General features: G+C 47.8%; 1 protein-coding gene across 1 annotated transcript; it reads left to right on the plus strand.

The window, feature by feature from the left end:
- The first annotated feature begins 2,796 nt into the window (after positions 1–2,796).
- Klhl33 (kelch like family member 33) lies at positions 2,797–13,358 on the plus strand. Its single transcript, XM_004865004.4, has 4 exons — positions 2,797–4,387; positions 8,437–9,361; positions 9,489–9,656; positions 9,752–13,358. Exons 1-4 carry the CDS (start codon positions 3,637–3,639, stop codon positions 10,254–10,256), a joined length of 2,349 nt encoding a protein of 782 aa, XP_004865061.4. The 5' UTR covers positions 2,797–3,636; the 3' UTR covers positions 10,257–13,358.
- Positions 13,359–13,488: the final 130 nt, after the last annotated feature.

Below are 13,488 nucleotides of genomic sequence, written 5' to 3' on the forward strand. Positions count from 1 at the left end.
CATGTTTGCCAAGAAAACACTTCCTGTGTGAAAGAATAAAGAGGGGCTATTCCTGTCTTCTCTTCACTCAGCCAGGATCCGTATTACCCACTACCCAGCTTAGTGCCAGTGACTTAGGTTAGGCTGGAAAGAAGAGGGAAACTAGCCAACTCAGAAGACTTACATTACTCTGACTGGTCTGATGGGCAACTCGCAAGTGAGAAGCAGACTTGGAAATCAAGGACTCTTTTTTGAGACATTTTCCTGGGCTAATGAGGCCCCTCTTGCAAAGGGTATGAGTGATATTCTGAAACATTTATTCCCTTTAATATATTTTCCAGCCCAGTTCCTTGATACCAAAGAAGCCAATGGCTTGTTGACTGGGGTTTGTAGGGATGAGTGTGCCCAGCAGGTAGTTGACAAGGGAGGATCAAGAAGAGGATAATTTGGGTCTGAAATACCATGGGTGACAAAAAGAGAGGTGGGAGAAACGTGAGCGGGAGGGAAGGGTTAACTACTCCATGTCCTCTTTGTCTCATCCACTTCAGTTTTCTGGCAACTGCCTTAGATTCCCACTGAAGGGCCGGGGATTTAGCTCAGTGGTTCCGCTGCCTGCCTCACAAGTGCACAGTCCCGAGTTCGATCCCAGGTACAAAAAAAAAAAAAAAAAAGATTCCCACTGTATGCTGGCCAGTGCCTCACCCAGAAAGATAATCACTGTCACCATGCCCACCACCCACATATCTTCTGGATCCACGTTCAGCAGCTGCACCCCATGTTCCTAGAAGGGCAAAACACAGACATTACGGAGTCCTTGGCTGATTCAATGCCTCCATGTGATTTTTGAAATGATTTGCCCATGCTGGAGCCACAGTGCAGGTTAGACCTTCCAAGGTCAGCAAACTTGAGAGAAGAGCACAAAAAGAAAGGATAGGCACTACCTACCCGGAGCCAATCCAAGAGGGTCTCTGCAAAGCCCACTGTGTACATAGCCACAGCTTGATGTTGGCAAAGGCAATAATGATCCCCATGAAACTGCCAAGCTGTGGACCCAGGCACTGTGAGTTCAGAAAGTATTGGCTATCTGACAGGAGAGGAAGGATGAGCTAGTCTGTGATCTCACAAATCCTGACAGGACTGCACAATCCGAGAAATAATATGGTTAGCAGACCAGAATAAACTGTGCCATTGGTGGAGATGTCTGAGATGGACAAGGCAGTGCTAGTGGTGACTGAGGCCGAGAGCAGGATAATGAGCCATGTGAGCACTGGAGTGGGGATGGGAATTAATTTATTCAGGCCATGTCCCCTGAATCCTTTGCTGCTGCCAGGGAGAGCTCTGAACTCATACCTATACCTGACTGAGGAGTAAACCAAGACAGCCACAGGTAGAGGATGATGCTCCAAATGTGCAGCATACAGCAGATCTGTGGAGCAGTGATGAGGGAGGAGGGGTCTCCAGCACACACACCACACGTCCCCCAGCCTCCTACCTTCCTCAGACCCTCCAGGATTGCTGGAATAAAATTCTTCTCACCCATTGAGAGCCCCAAACTTTGGGAACCCTGAGCTCTAAACTGTTACTATGACTCCCATGACGTGCTGAAGCACACTGGGGCCTTGACTGCTCTGGCCCAAGAATTCTCTGGATCATCTTCTCAGGCATGTGGCTTGGCACAGTCCTCTGCACAGGTGGAAGTCAAGCTATACCCTGGCTGAGACAGCACAGACTGACAGAAATGCCAAGAGCCCTCTCTAGCCAGCATATCTGCAACCGGGAGGATGGCTCCTGACTTGGAGGTCTTATCAGGGGAGGGCAGTGCCAGGGCTTTAGTGGGGGATACAGAGTGGCACAGACAGCAGATACAGTATCTTACCTTTGGGAGTTAGCATGGGTCTCACCATGGTGGAGCCATGCAGACCCTCCAGAAATGGTTGGCTACAATGGAGCTGTCCTGGGTCCGTGGAATTGGCACAGAACTCATAGCAAGGTCCAATGTCCTTGTCCTTATAGGTGGGTGGTAGGCAGAGGTTGCAAGTGGTATATCTCTGACTTGTAGTTCCTCTACTTTCTGGTGTGGGCTCAAGATGCTGGCTCCATTGTTCTCACTTCAGGAGAGCTGTGTGAGTAGTCTGAAATGTCTGATGTGGGGGAAAGGCTGTAGAAGCTGGTCATTATCTCTCCATGGTCTGCCTCTCTCAATTTTGAGGAGTGTATCCCTGTGGTAGGTTCACCTAGGGAATGCTACCCAAGTTGGCCAGGGCACCCAGGTTGTAAGTGGAGAAAGAGAGGCAACTCCTGAAGCCACAGGGGTTGCTCTGCTGGTCAACTCACCTACCCAACTCATACCCATAAAAGCTCATTTACCTGAATTGTAAGAGACAAGCATGTTTCTCCCCCATTAAGTCTGCTTATTTTGCTAGTCTATCTAGCTTGGACCAGCCTTTTATAGGCCAGGGAGTCCGCCCCTAGCAGCCTTTGGCCTATCTTACCTCCTCCAGAGAAGGGAGGGGAGGTACGTTGCTGCCCTCCTCCCTAAATCCTTTCTCCTGGATGACACCCAGAACCGCCTTGCGGATTGATAACCCTATTTTAGGGGCTTCGGCCAGGAATTAGGTCTCAGGATGAGAAAGGATGTAATATCCTGGACAGAGGGCATAGTTGTGGGGGTTTGCCTCAAATGTGAACTTACCGTGTGCTCCCAGCCCATCTAGTGCAGGATTCTGGTCTAGTGCAGAGGCCACAGGCTGGTCCTCATCCCATGGGCCAGGTTAAATTCCCTCAGATTCTTCTGAAAACAGTGTTGGATCCCATGTCCCTTGAGACAGAGGAAGCCCTGACAAGGTCAGGCGCCTAGGTATGTAACCCTGACCCCTGCCCCTTCAGTAACCCTTCTTTTCTGTTTGTCATGGATAGGGCTGGGCTGTCTGCTCTTCACATCAGTATTGTTTGCTGCAAGGTCCCAGCCAGCTTTATCATGCACAGAAAAGTCATCAGTCAAAGCCCAGGACTGACTCAAAACACACTTTGACCCTTTTCATCTACCCCTGAGCGGTCCAGACTCTCCAAACCCTGCCTCCCACCCCCAGCACACTGTAATAAACAGTCCTAGCTTGGCTCCCTCTACCCTGAATTCCCCTCATTCAGCACCCCAGGTGGGAGGAGGGGGAGTCATCTCAGGACGTGTCCCGAGGGATTAGATGTCAGAGTTTGGGCACTGGGAGCCCAGTGTTTAGCCCTCCAGCCCTGGCTATAATTAGCCAGGTGGGGCTACTGACTGGGAAACGGGTGACTTTGGTCTGAACACCACAGTCCCAAGCAGAGCAAGCCTTCAAGTGAGAGGACCATCAGGACACTGCTGTTTCGTGAGGGGGACTAAAGGCTGGGGACGAGGATGGGAGGAATCTGGCCCCAGGGCACTGGATTTCTACACACACCTCTTGTATGCTTCACTGGATCCAGTGAACCCCATAGTACTGTACGGCCCACTACTCCAGTCTTGGGAAGTGACTTTGAGGTGGGGGTAGGAGGCTGGAACAGAGGGAGGGACTGGCAGTTCCAAGATCTGGAGACGTAGTTCCCCTGGCCTTCCTGGGCACAGCTAAGACACCCTTCTCTCTTGCCTGCTCGCTTGCAGCAATCTGACAAACCTAGGCCATGAGCGTCTCTGAGGCCGCACGTCACTGCTCTGACCTGGAGTGTGTCTCCTCTCCCGTTCAGAAGGACGGCCTCGGACTCCCTGTGCCTGCCCGAAGAACCCCCTCCTGGCCTTCCTCCCCGGAGGAGTCTGGTTTCCTTTCCTTTCCTCTGGAAGAGCCTGGCCCCAGACTCCTGGTCCCAGGAAACCTTCCCTCTCCAGTTTTCTCCCTAGAGGAAAAGGAGGAAGAGGATGAGGATGATGCAGACATCACTGCGTACCCCGAGGGGCTGTATAGCGAGGAGCACCCGAGCCAGTTCTTTGCCGAAGCACAGAGGCTGTGGGAGCAGAGGCTGCTGCTGGACGAAGAGGTGTCAGTCGGGGGGCGGGTTTACGGGGTGCACCGGGTCATCTTGGCCGCAGTCAGCAGCCTCTTCCGAGGCATGCTGCTGGATGGCGGGGGCCCGCGGCGCGGCCTCAGCCTGGATGTGACCCCTGGGGGCTGGAAGGCCGTGCTGACCTTTGCCTATGAGGGGGTGCTGGGCCCAGCCTTGCTGGGGGATGTGCTGGCTGCGGCAGAAGTCCTGGGAGCGCCTCGGGTGAAGGCCGCAGCCCAGCGGAGATGCCAGGGCTCTGGAAACACCACGGAAGATGAAAAGCCGCCCACCCAGGCGGAGGAGCTGAAGGAAAATCTCCGCAGCATCGAGCGCCTCTACCGAGAGGGTGTCGGGTGTGATCTGGAGCTGGAAGCAGACGGCTGCCGGCTGCATGGTGAGGGTCTATGGGATATTACATGAGTGCAAGCGCATATGCTACCCAAACGGTGTGTGCAAACAGCAGGTGCTTACCTGCTGATGGCCACCAGAGTTGCTGCTAACCGAGAGCTGCGCACGCGCAGTTGAGTTGTTATTTTCCTAGGCGCAGAGAGATTTAAACTGATCCTGCGTGCTCTGGTTTCTGCCCTGCGTAGTGTCAAGGGATTTCCAGCCAGCTGGTTGGAGCTACAGGCACAGTTAATGGCACTAGAACAAGCAGAAAGTGATTGACTCAAACAGATTAACCAAAAGCCGTTGGCATCTTCTATTCTGTGTACAAGAAGGCAGAGAAATGGGGTGGAAAACTCATAATACCTTTCACCTTTCATTTTCGTGTACTAGATACTAGAGTAGACATACGGGCTCTGGAGCTAACAAGCGAGGTCTGGTACTATTTTGCCAGAATCTTAATGCTCTCAAGCCATGACTCTTTGAAGTTAATTGAGCGTCACCAGGGAAACTACAGTTCAATAAGTTGATTTGTATTCAGATTTTACTAAGTGTTGTCTGAGAAACCAGAAATTTTTACATGTGCCTCTCTTAATTCTCACTGAAAACTAGTTAGGTAGATATCACTGTCTCTAGGTTCAGATAATAAACATTAACCCAGAGGTGTTAATGGGTAAGAGCCAGGATACAAACAAGCTAGTCCTGTCTGCTTCCACTATGCCAGGCATTGCCTCCTATGCAGTTATTCCAAGACACATAGGACCTAGAAAATGAAGTCAAAATGCGGCACATAAAAATTTAAAGTTACAAGGGATTAGTTTAGTGACTATCTGGTTCAGGTTTTATACTTTACTAATGAAGAAATCAGTTCCCAAGACATGTCCAGAGTCATATAGTTACTGATCTTTAAAGGAATGACAGGGACCTATCAGTTTCTGCAACTCCCAGGAGGAAAAAACTACCCCAGAAGTCTTTATTATCATTTCTGATAACACTAGATTGAGAGAGTGTTAATATTTTATAATTATAAAATTCTCACTGGGGGTTGGAATTTAAACATTCATATAATTTAAAATCATAGGGGACAGTGATGAATAACAGATGAACACAAGTGGCTGCGAGCACTTTCCCAGTCGGCTCTGAGCTCTAAGTTGATTGATGATATGGAAGCTGAGATGGCTTAACTCATTTTCAGGAATGTAGATTATTTTCCCAGACAATATATAATAAAAAGATAGCCAGGTGTGGTGGCACATGCCTGTAATCCCAGGACTCAGGAGGCAGAGGCAGGAGGATTGCCGAGTTTGAGGCCAGCCTGGGATACAAAGTGAGTTCAGGGCCAGCCTGAACACAAAAACACAAAGCAAGATCTTGTCTAAAAAAAAAAAAGCTATCACAGATATTTGTTACTTGGGAGGCCCCAAGCCACTATCTACTGCTTAAAAAGCCAGTGGAAGCCATATGAACATGAGTTACTCATTGAGAGAAGCACACATGCCACAAGTGGTCAAAGCAGCATGAGTTCATAAACCTCACTTAAGAGTTTGGCCCCCGTAAACTGCCTGACTGGACTTCTAGCAACATTTTCCCTCTTTGTATTATGAAATATTTCATAATACAAAGCAAATATAGTAAATAATAATGCTATGAAGCAAACATTGTAAAGTGAAGAGACTAGTAAGATAAATATAGATATTCACTCATCACCCAGACTAAACAACTAACAATTTACTATACTTATTTTATCTGTTTTTTGCTAAAGTTTAAATTTATGGCATTTCCTTCATAAATGCTCAGATAAGTGTCTTTTTTTTTTTTTTTACCGGGGTTCTAACTCAGGACCTTATGCTTGTGAGGCAGGTGAGGAGCCACTGAACTAAATCCCTGGCCCTCAGAGAAGTGTCTTAAGAAAAAAAGAAAAAAGACAGTTGAACATGATGGTCCATGTATGCAATACCAGCATTTGGAAGGCTGAGGCAGGAGAATTGCAAGTTTGATTCCATCCTTGGCTACATAGTGAGTTCAAGGCCAGCCTGAACAAAGGACATTTGGGTTGAGGATATGGCTCAGTAGGGTGTGTGTGTGTGTGTGTGTGTGTGTATACAGGCCTAGCATGTGCTAGATCCCAAGTTTGATCCCTCACATTGCAAATTTTTTTATATCCACAATACCTTTATCATGTCCAACAAAATTAACAGTAATTCTTTAATAAATATCACCTAGTCCACTTTTATATTTTCCCATGTTCAAAAAATATCTTTTAGAGCTAGTTCATTCAACCCAGAAACTAATCAAGGATTATGCTATAATCACTTGTATGCCTCTTAAGTTTATTTAGTCTTGTTCAGTGTTCCCTCCACTTTTTATGACTTGACTTATTGAAGAAACAAGATTGGTTATTCCATAAAATACTTCATTTCCTGGATTTGTGCTTTTTCCCTTATGGTTTTGTTTAATTAGTTCCTTTAACTTCTCAATTTCAATGAGATTAGATTAAATAGTTTAGCCAGAATGCTCCATAGATGATGCTAAGTACTTCAAATTGTGTTACTTTAGGCAGTATATGAGCTCTGGCTGTTTAACAATGTTTGTTAATAGGATAGTTTCATTGTTATGAAGGCCCTGCAGATAACCAAGATATTGGTACAAAAGCACGTTTCTTGCAGCTTGACATTAATGGCAGCGGATGGTCATGAACTGCCTCAATGGTCACTGCATGGAAATAGAAAACAAATCACATCCTTTCTCTGGGACTCAGTTTTCTTACCTTACAAGTCATAATTGAACTAGATGATTTTGAAAATTGAAGTTTCAGATTTCATAGTTTCATGAACTATAACAAGATGGGGAGAGGACAGTACAGAGAAAAGCTGAGATACCTGGAAAATCTTAGGCAAGAGGTGATGGCAGTTAGAAGAGGTTGGGTTTCAGCCATGCTTTTTGATGTTTATTTCTTCCCTTTTTTGGGGGTGGGGAGACTGAACTTGAGTCCTTGAATATGCTGGGTAAGTACTCTACCTACCACTGAGCCATATCCACAGCCCTATCCACTTACTCACTCATTCATTCATTCTTTCATTCACTTATATACTTATTTTAGGGGTGAGTTGTACTGGGGATTGAACCTAGAGAGCCCTGAGCTATATCCCCAGCCCTTTTTATTTACATATATATTTTTTGAGGCAGGTTCTCATTAAATTGCCTAGGCTGGCCTCAAACTTGCAATCCTCCTTCCTCAGTCTCTCAAATAGCTAGGATTACAGACGTGCACCACCACACCCAGTAAAATTATAGACATTCTTGAGTGGTACTCCTTTTCCAGCAAAATCTAACAGAATGGCTGCAGGAGGCTAAGGCAGGAGATTCGCTGCAAGTTTGAGGCCAACCTGGGCTACACAGTGAGTTCAAGGCCAGGTTGGAGTACATAACGAGACCCTGTCTCAAAAAGCAAACAAACAAACAAACAAAAACCCAGAATGGCTGATGGCAGTAGCTTTCACAATTATAAAGGAAAGATTTTATTTTATGCACAATATATAGAGACTTACGCAAGTTACACGTTGTTCTTTCCAGTTTATTTTATGCTTCTTTTTTTTAATGCTATTTCTAGCATCTTCTCAGTTTGACCTATTAAGACTCTTTTTTCTGTTGGGCATAGTGCACACACCTGTAATCCCAGCCCTCAGGAGGCAGAGGCAGGAGGATCTCAGGGAGTTCGAGGCCAGCCTGGACTACATAGTGAGACCTTGTCTTAAAAAAAAAAAGTCTTTTTCCAACTGACCTGCACTAAAAAACTAAAGCATATTCAGACCAACAACATGAGAATCATTGCAGGTACTTCAAAATGTTAACATAAAAATTCCTAGGGCCTTTGTCCAGACCTACTGAATCAGAACCCTTAGGGGTAGGCCTCTAAAAGCTGCATTCCACAAGTACCCCATGATTTTCCAGTGCGCACTATGGTTTGGCTGTGTCCGTGGGTGCTTGGCCCAAAGCTGGGATTGTCTAGCAGTCTTGCCACACCATGGGTCTTCCTCTGCTTCTTCTCTCCTACAGTGCACCGAGCAGCCCTGGCCTGTGGCAGTGAGTTCTTTGGGGCCATGCTCCTGAGTGGAATGAGGGAATCCCAAGGCACCGAGGTATCTCTGCGTACCATGTCTTCCCAGGACCTGCGACTCCTTGTCTCTTTTGCTTACTCTGGGGTAGTGCAGGCAGGGTGGCCAGGACTGCTGAAAGCTACCCAGGCTGCTCTGCAGTACCAAAGTTCTTCCTGCCTGGATCTGTGTCAGAAGGCCTTGGCTCAAGGCCTCAACCCTGGCCGTTGCTTGGCCCTATTCCTCATGGGTGAAGCCCCCGGGTTGGAGAGGCTCTGGAATAAAGCTCGTCACTACATCCTCACCCACCTGCCTGCTGTGGCTTTGTGCCCTGCTTTCCCTTCCTTACCAGCTGCCTGTCTGGCTGAGCTCCTGGACAGTGATGAGCTCCATGTGCAGGAGGAGTTTGAGGCCTTCGTGGCTGCACGGTATTGGTTAGCTGCCAACCCTGAGACACCGGAGTCAGAGGCCAAGGCCCTGCTGCAATGTATCCGCTTTGGCCGTATGTCTACCAGGGAGCTGAGAAAAGTGCGGGCAGCTGGGCTACCCCCATCTCTCCCCTCAAACTTGCTATACCAGCTGATGGTGGAGGCTGAGATTCCAGGTCAAGAGAGGTGGAGGAAGCCTGACCAGGCACTGGTAGTGATTGGTGGGGATGAGCTCAGACCTGACATGGCCCGAAGACAGCCTTCTCAAAAAGTGTGGTGGGCCCGGGCCTTCCACTGTGGCACGGGGCTGGTACGAACTGTGGAGTGGGGGCAGCTGCCTGGCCTGCCTACCCCAGGACGCTTCCGGCATGGGGCTGCAAGCCTGACAGGAAGTGAGCTCTATGTGTGTGGGGGACAGGATTTCTACAGCCACTCCAACACTCTGGCTTCAACTGTCAGGTATGAGCCTCTCAGAGTGGGGAGGGCATGGCAGGCCCCAAGGTGGGCAGGTGAGAGAAATTCCTGACCCAGCCAACCACAGGATCCCAGGGTCACTATTCCCATTTCTTGTCTCACTGTATTCCAGGTGGGACCCCAGTCAAGAGGACTGGGAAGAGATGGCACCTTTGTGCCAGGCTCGGAGCTTGTTCCCCCTGGTGGCATTGGATGGACTACTTTATGCCTTGGGTGGGCGATACAATGGTGTTGCCCTTAGCTCTGTGGAGACCTACAACCCTGAGCTCAATGTCTGGAGGTAAGTGGGAAAGGCTGCATTCAGGGAGAACTACACTTGGAATAGAGAGAGAGTTGAAGACACCAATTGCCTGATCTTGTCCTGTTCTGCCTTAGGCCAGCTCCTGCGCTTCCAGCCCCATGCTTTGCCCATGCAGCTGCCATCTTGGAAGGCCAATTGTACCTGAGCGGTGGCTATAGTGGAGCTGGCCAATACCTGGCCTCGTTGCTACACTATGACCCCAAACTTGAGAAGAAAGGAACACTTTTGAGCCCAATGGGGATACCTCGGGCTGGCCATGTTATGGCTGCTCTGGGTGGGCGATTGTATGTAGCAGGTGGGCTAGGTGAGACGGGAGACCTTCTTAGCTTTGAGTCCTATGAACCAAGGACTGATAGATGGACTCACTTGGCACCCCTGCCATCTGCCCATGTAGGTGCTGCAGGTGCTGTGCTGCAGGGAGAGCTACTGGTGATGGGGGGCTACAGCCACCGTACTTATGCCCTCTCTCACCTTATCCATGCCTACTGTCCTGGGCTGGGCCGATGGCTGTGCCTGGGAACTCTGCCAAGGCCTCGGGCTGAGATGCCTGCTTGCATTTTGACACTGCCCACGGTGTAGCACACAGCTTTGGTTTCCACCCTGCGCCAAACCAAACCTGCTGGATGACAGGGGAGCAGAAGTGTACAGGGGGAGGAAGGGATATGAAATATCATGAAAAACAGAGTTTATGAGAGAGAGAGATTAGTATTCTTGGTAGTATTTTTACACAGTGCTTGACAGTTCATAAACTGCTCTTGTATATATGATATACACTGAGGGAAAGTGACTCCCGAAGTGGGGAAAGAGCTTTGGAGAAGGAGAGGCAGCTGAATACTTGAGATTCTTTGTTTGTTTTGGTTATTTGTTTTTTGAGACAGGGTCTCCCTATGTACTTCAGGCTAGCCTTGAACTCACTATGTACCTTAGGTTGTGGCCTCAACTTCACAGCAGTCCTCGTGCCTCAGCATCCAAAATCCTGGGATCACAGGTATGTGCCACTATCCACGGTAGCAGCTAAATAGTGGAATAAGAGAAATGACTAAGAGGATGAGGCAGGAGGATCACCTAGAGTTTGAGGCCAGCCTGGGCTACATAGTGAGTTCAAAGCCAGCCTAAGCCATTAGCAAGGCCATGTCTAAACCAAAGGGAAAAAAAGTGACTTAGGAGCAACCATAGGCTTAGGGGTTCTTGAGAGGAGAAGGGCATGTGCTTGGAAAACAGTCAAGAATATCCAGTATTGGCCAGGATGTAGCTCAGTGATAGAGCGTCTGCTTAGCATACATGAACATCTGGGTTCAATCCCCAGCACATAGATACACACACATACACACACACACACACACACACACACATACGCATGCACAGAAATAAATAAATAAATAGAAGCTCTAGTAGCCAAAGCTTAGGGGTCATGAGAGGAAAGTTGGAAAATTATTCCAATCCATGGATCAAAGAGAAAAATAGAAGTCAGGTGTGGTGGCTCATGCTTGTAATCCCAGCTACTCCAGACTCTGAGGTAGGATCACAAGCTTGAGGCTAGCCTGTGAAATTTAGTGAGAGCTTTTCTCAGAATCAAATGAAAAGGGGCTGGACATTTTATTGGATATTTGGACATTTTATTGTATCTCAGTGGTAGAGCTCTTTCCTTGTGTGTTCAAGGCCCTGGGTTCTTCAGTCCTTAGTGAGAGAGAGAGGGAGAGAGAGAGGGACAGGGACAGGGACAGGGAGAAGAAAGGCAGGCAGGCAGGTGGGGGGGAAGGAAGGGGAGAGAGAAAGGGAAAGAAAGAAAAGAGAAAGGGAGAGAGAAAGAAGAAAAGAAAGGAGGGAGAGAGAAAGGAAGAGAAAGAAAAGAGAAAGGGAAAGAGAAAGAGAGAAAGAAAGAAAGAGAAAGAAAGAAAGAAAGAAAGAAAGAAAGGAAGGAAGGAAATAATTATGGAAAGGCTCTCCATGAATTTGAGGCGTGAGGGAGGAACTGCTCAGCCTTTTGTTTCCCAGCACTTAGTCCTTTATACTCTCCCATCCCGCCTGGCTGCAGCCTCTTGGCAATATTTTTTCTCAGGTAATTTTGCTGGCCCAGTCTAGCATTTTTCAGCCCAGAGTCCATAGGCTGCCCCTTTTGGTTTTCATCTGAGGCGGAAGCTCCTATCACTGCAAAGGCATCTGAGATACCTGAAAGCTTCCAGCGAGTTAGCTGGAAACATTGTGTGGGGAACGGGGCAGAGGCCAAGGAGGGAGGAGCCCATAGTGGGAAAGGAATGACAGGAGGTTGAGCCATGGGGTGAAAGAAGGCAGACACCTGGCTTTCCTTCCCTGTGGGTGAACTGGAGAATCAAGAGCAGTCATGGTGTGAGGTCTCAAGACACAAGAGGACGTGGCAAAAAGTAGAGAAGACTCATATAAGCTATTTTCTATCAATACCTATTGTTTTATTTTTAATGCATTTCCCTTTTCCTTGGCCAGGGAATGCTGAGGCATTCTTCCTCTCCCCTTCCTCTATCCTGTGTTTCCTCATGTGTGTTTTTGTTCTCTTTGTTCTTGGCCTCTGTTCTCCTGTCTTTCCTAATATGAGCCAGGCATTTTATGAGGCACAAGGATGCGCAGGTCAGAGAGCTCCTGTCAGAGGACAGAGTCATGAACCCATACAAGTGTTTCGGTGAACTTAGAAGCAAAAGAGTCCTATGAAAGCCCAGAGGATGAAGGTGTGAATACTACCCACACAGCTTCCATCAGAGGAGGCATCCCAAAAAGATGCAGTTTGAACTGAACCTTCAGGGCTGCCTAGAAACACACCAGATGGGGGTAGGGTTGTAGTTCCATGGTATAGTGCTTGCCTAGCATTTGTGATGTCCTGGGTTTGATCCTTAGCGCGCGTGCGTGTGCGCACACACACACACACACACAACTCACCAGTAGAAGAAGGAGGAATGTATCTTAGAAAGAAATAATTGGGGCAGTAATGCTTCTCCATAGAAGGAGAAGCCAGTGTTTCAGAGATTCTTGAGATAATTCTGCTGCTGTCACCAGCCTACCCTCAACTCTGGAGGCTTTTCCCAAGACAGTGGTTTCACGTAAATGCGTATTACTCTCTCTGGAGCCCTGCTACATCTTTCCCCTCTGATTTGTCTTTGCTGACCTGCCATCCTGGCTTGCCTTGAGGAACCCAAGGCAAAGAATTCTTTTTGTAAGTCAGTTTTCTCTTGTCACTGTTTATTGAGATTTCCATACTCAGAAGGGTGTTGGTAGAGTTTCCCTTGCCCCAAATGTACTTGACCTGTGTTTATTTTTCCTAAGGATTCATTATTTTAGGAAGGCTTTTTACTATATTTTGTTTAAGATAGACAAGGATTATGGTTGAAAATGAGAAAGGGAAAGTAGGATTTATAACAGAGGAGGAAGTCAGGCATGGAGGGGCACACCTGGCATCCCAGCACTCAGGGGACTGAGGCAGGAGGGTTACTGATTACTGTGAGTTCAAGGCCAGCCTGGGCTACAGTGAGACTCTGTCTCAACCTCTTCCAAACCAAAATGGGGGGGGGGATGAGAATATGAATGAGAATAGAGGAAGAAAGGGAATCAGGAGATTGAAGGGCCTGAAAAGTTGTAAGAATTGGGTGAACCTCTGTGAACATTTTTTGTGATTTATATCGAACAATGGGCTTAAATAAAAGTTTCACAGTGATGAAATCATTCTTGTCTGAGTTTCTCTACTAGAGAATCTAGCATTCCAAATAAAATTCCCTACAATTTGGCCAACATTCTGTGACCATCCCCTTCCTCCCTCATCTTTCTGCAAAAACTAAGTGGCTTGGAA

Source organism: Heterocephalus glaber, unplaced genomic scaffold (genome assembly GCF_053883595.1).
Source record: "Heterocephalus glaber isolate CG9 unplaced genomic scaffold, H.glaber_assembly_v1.0 deba00000809, whole genome shotgun sequence".
Classification (NCBI taxonomy): domain Eukaryota; kingdom Metazoa; phylum Chordata; class Mammalia; order Rodentia; family Bathyergidae; genus Heterocephalus; species Heterocephalus glaber.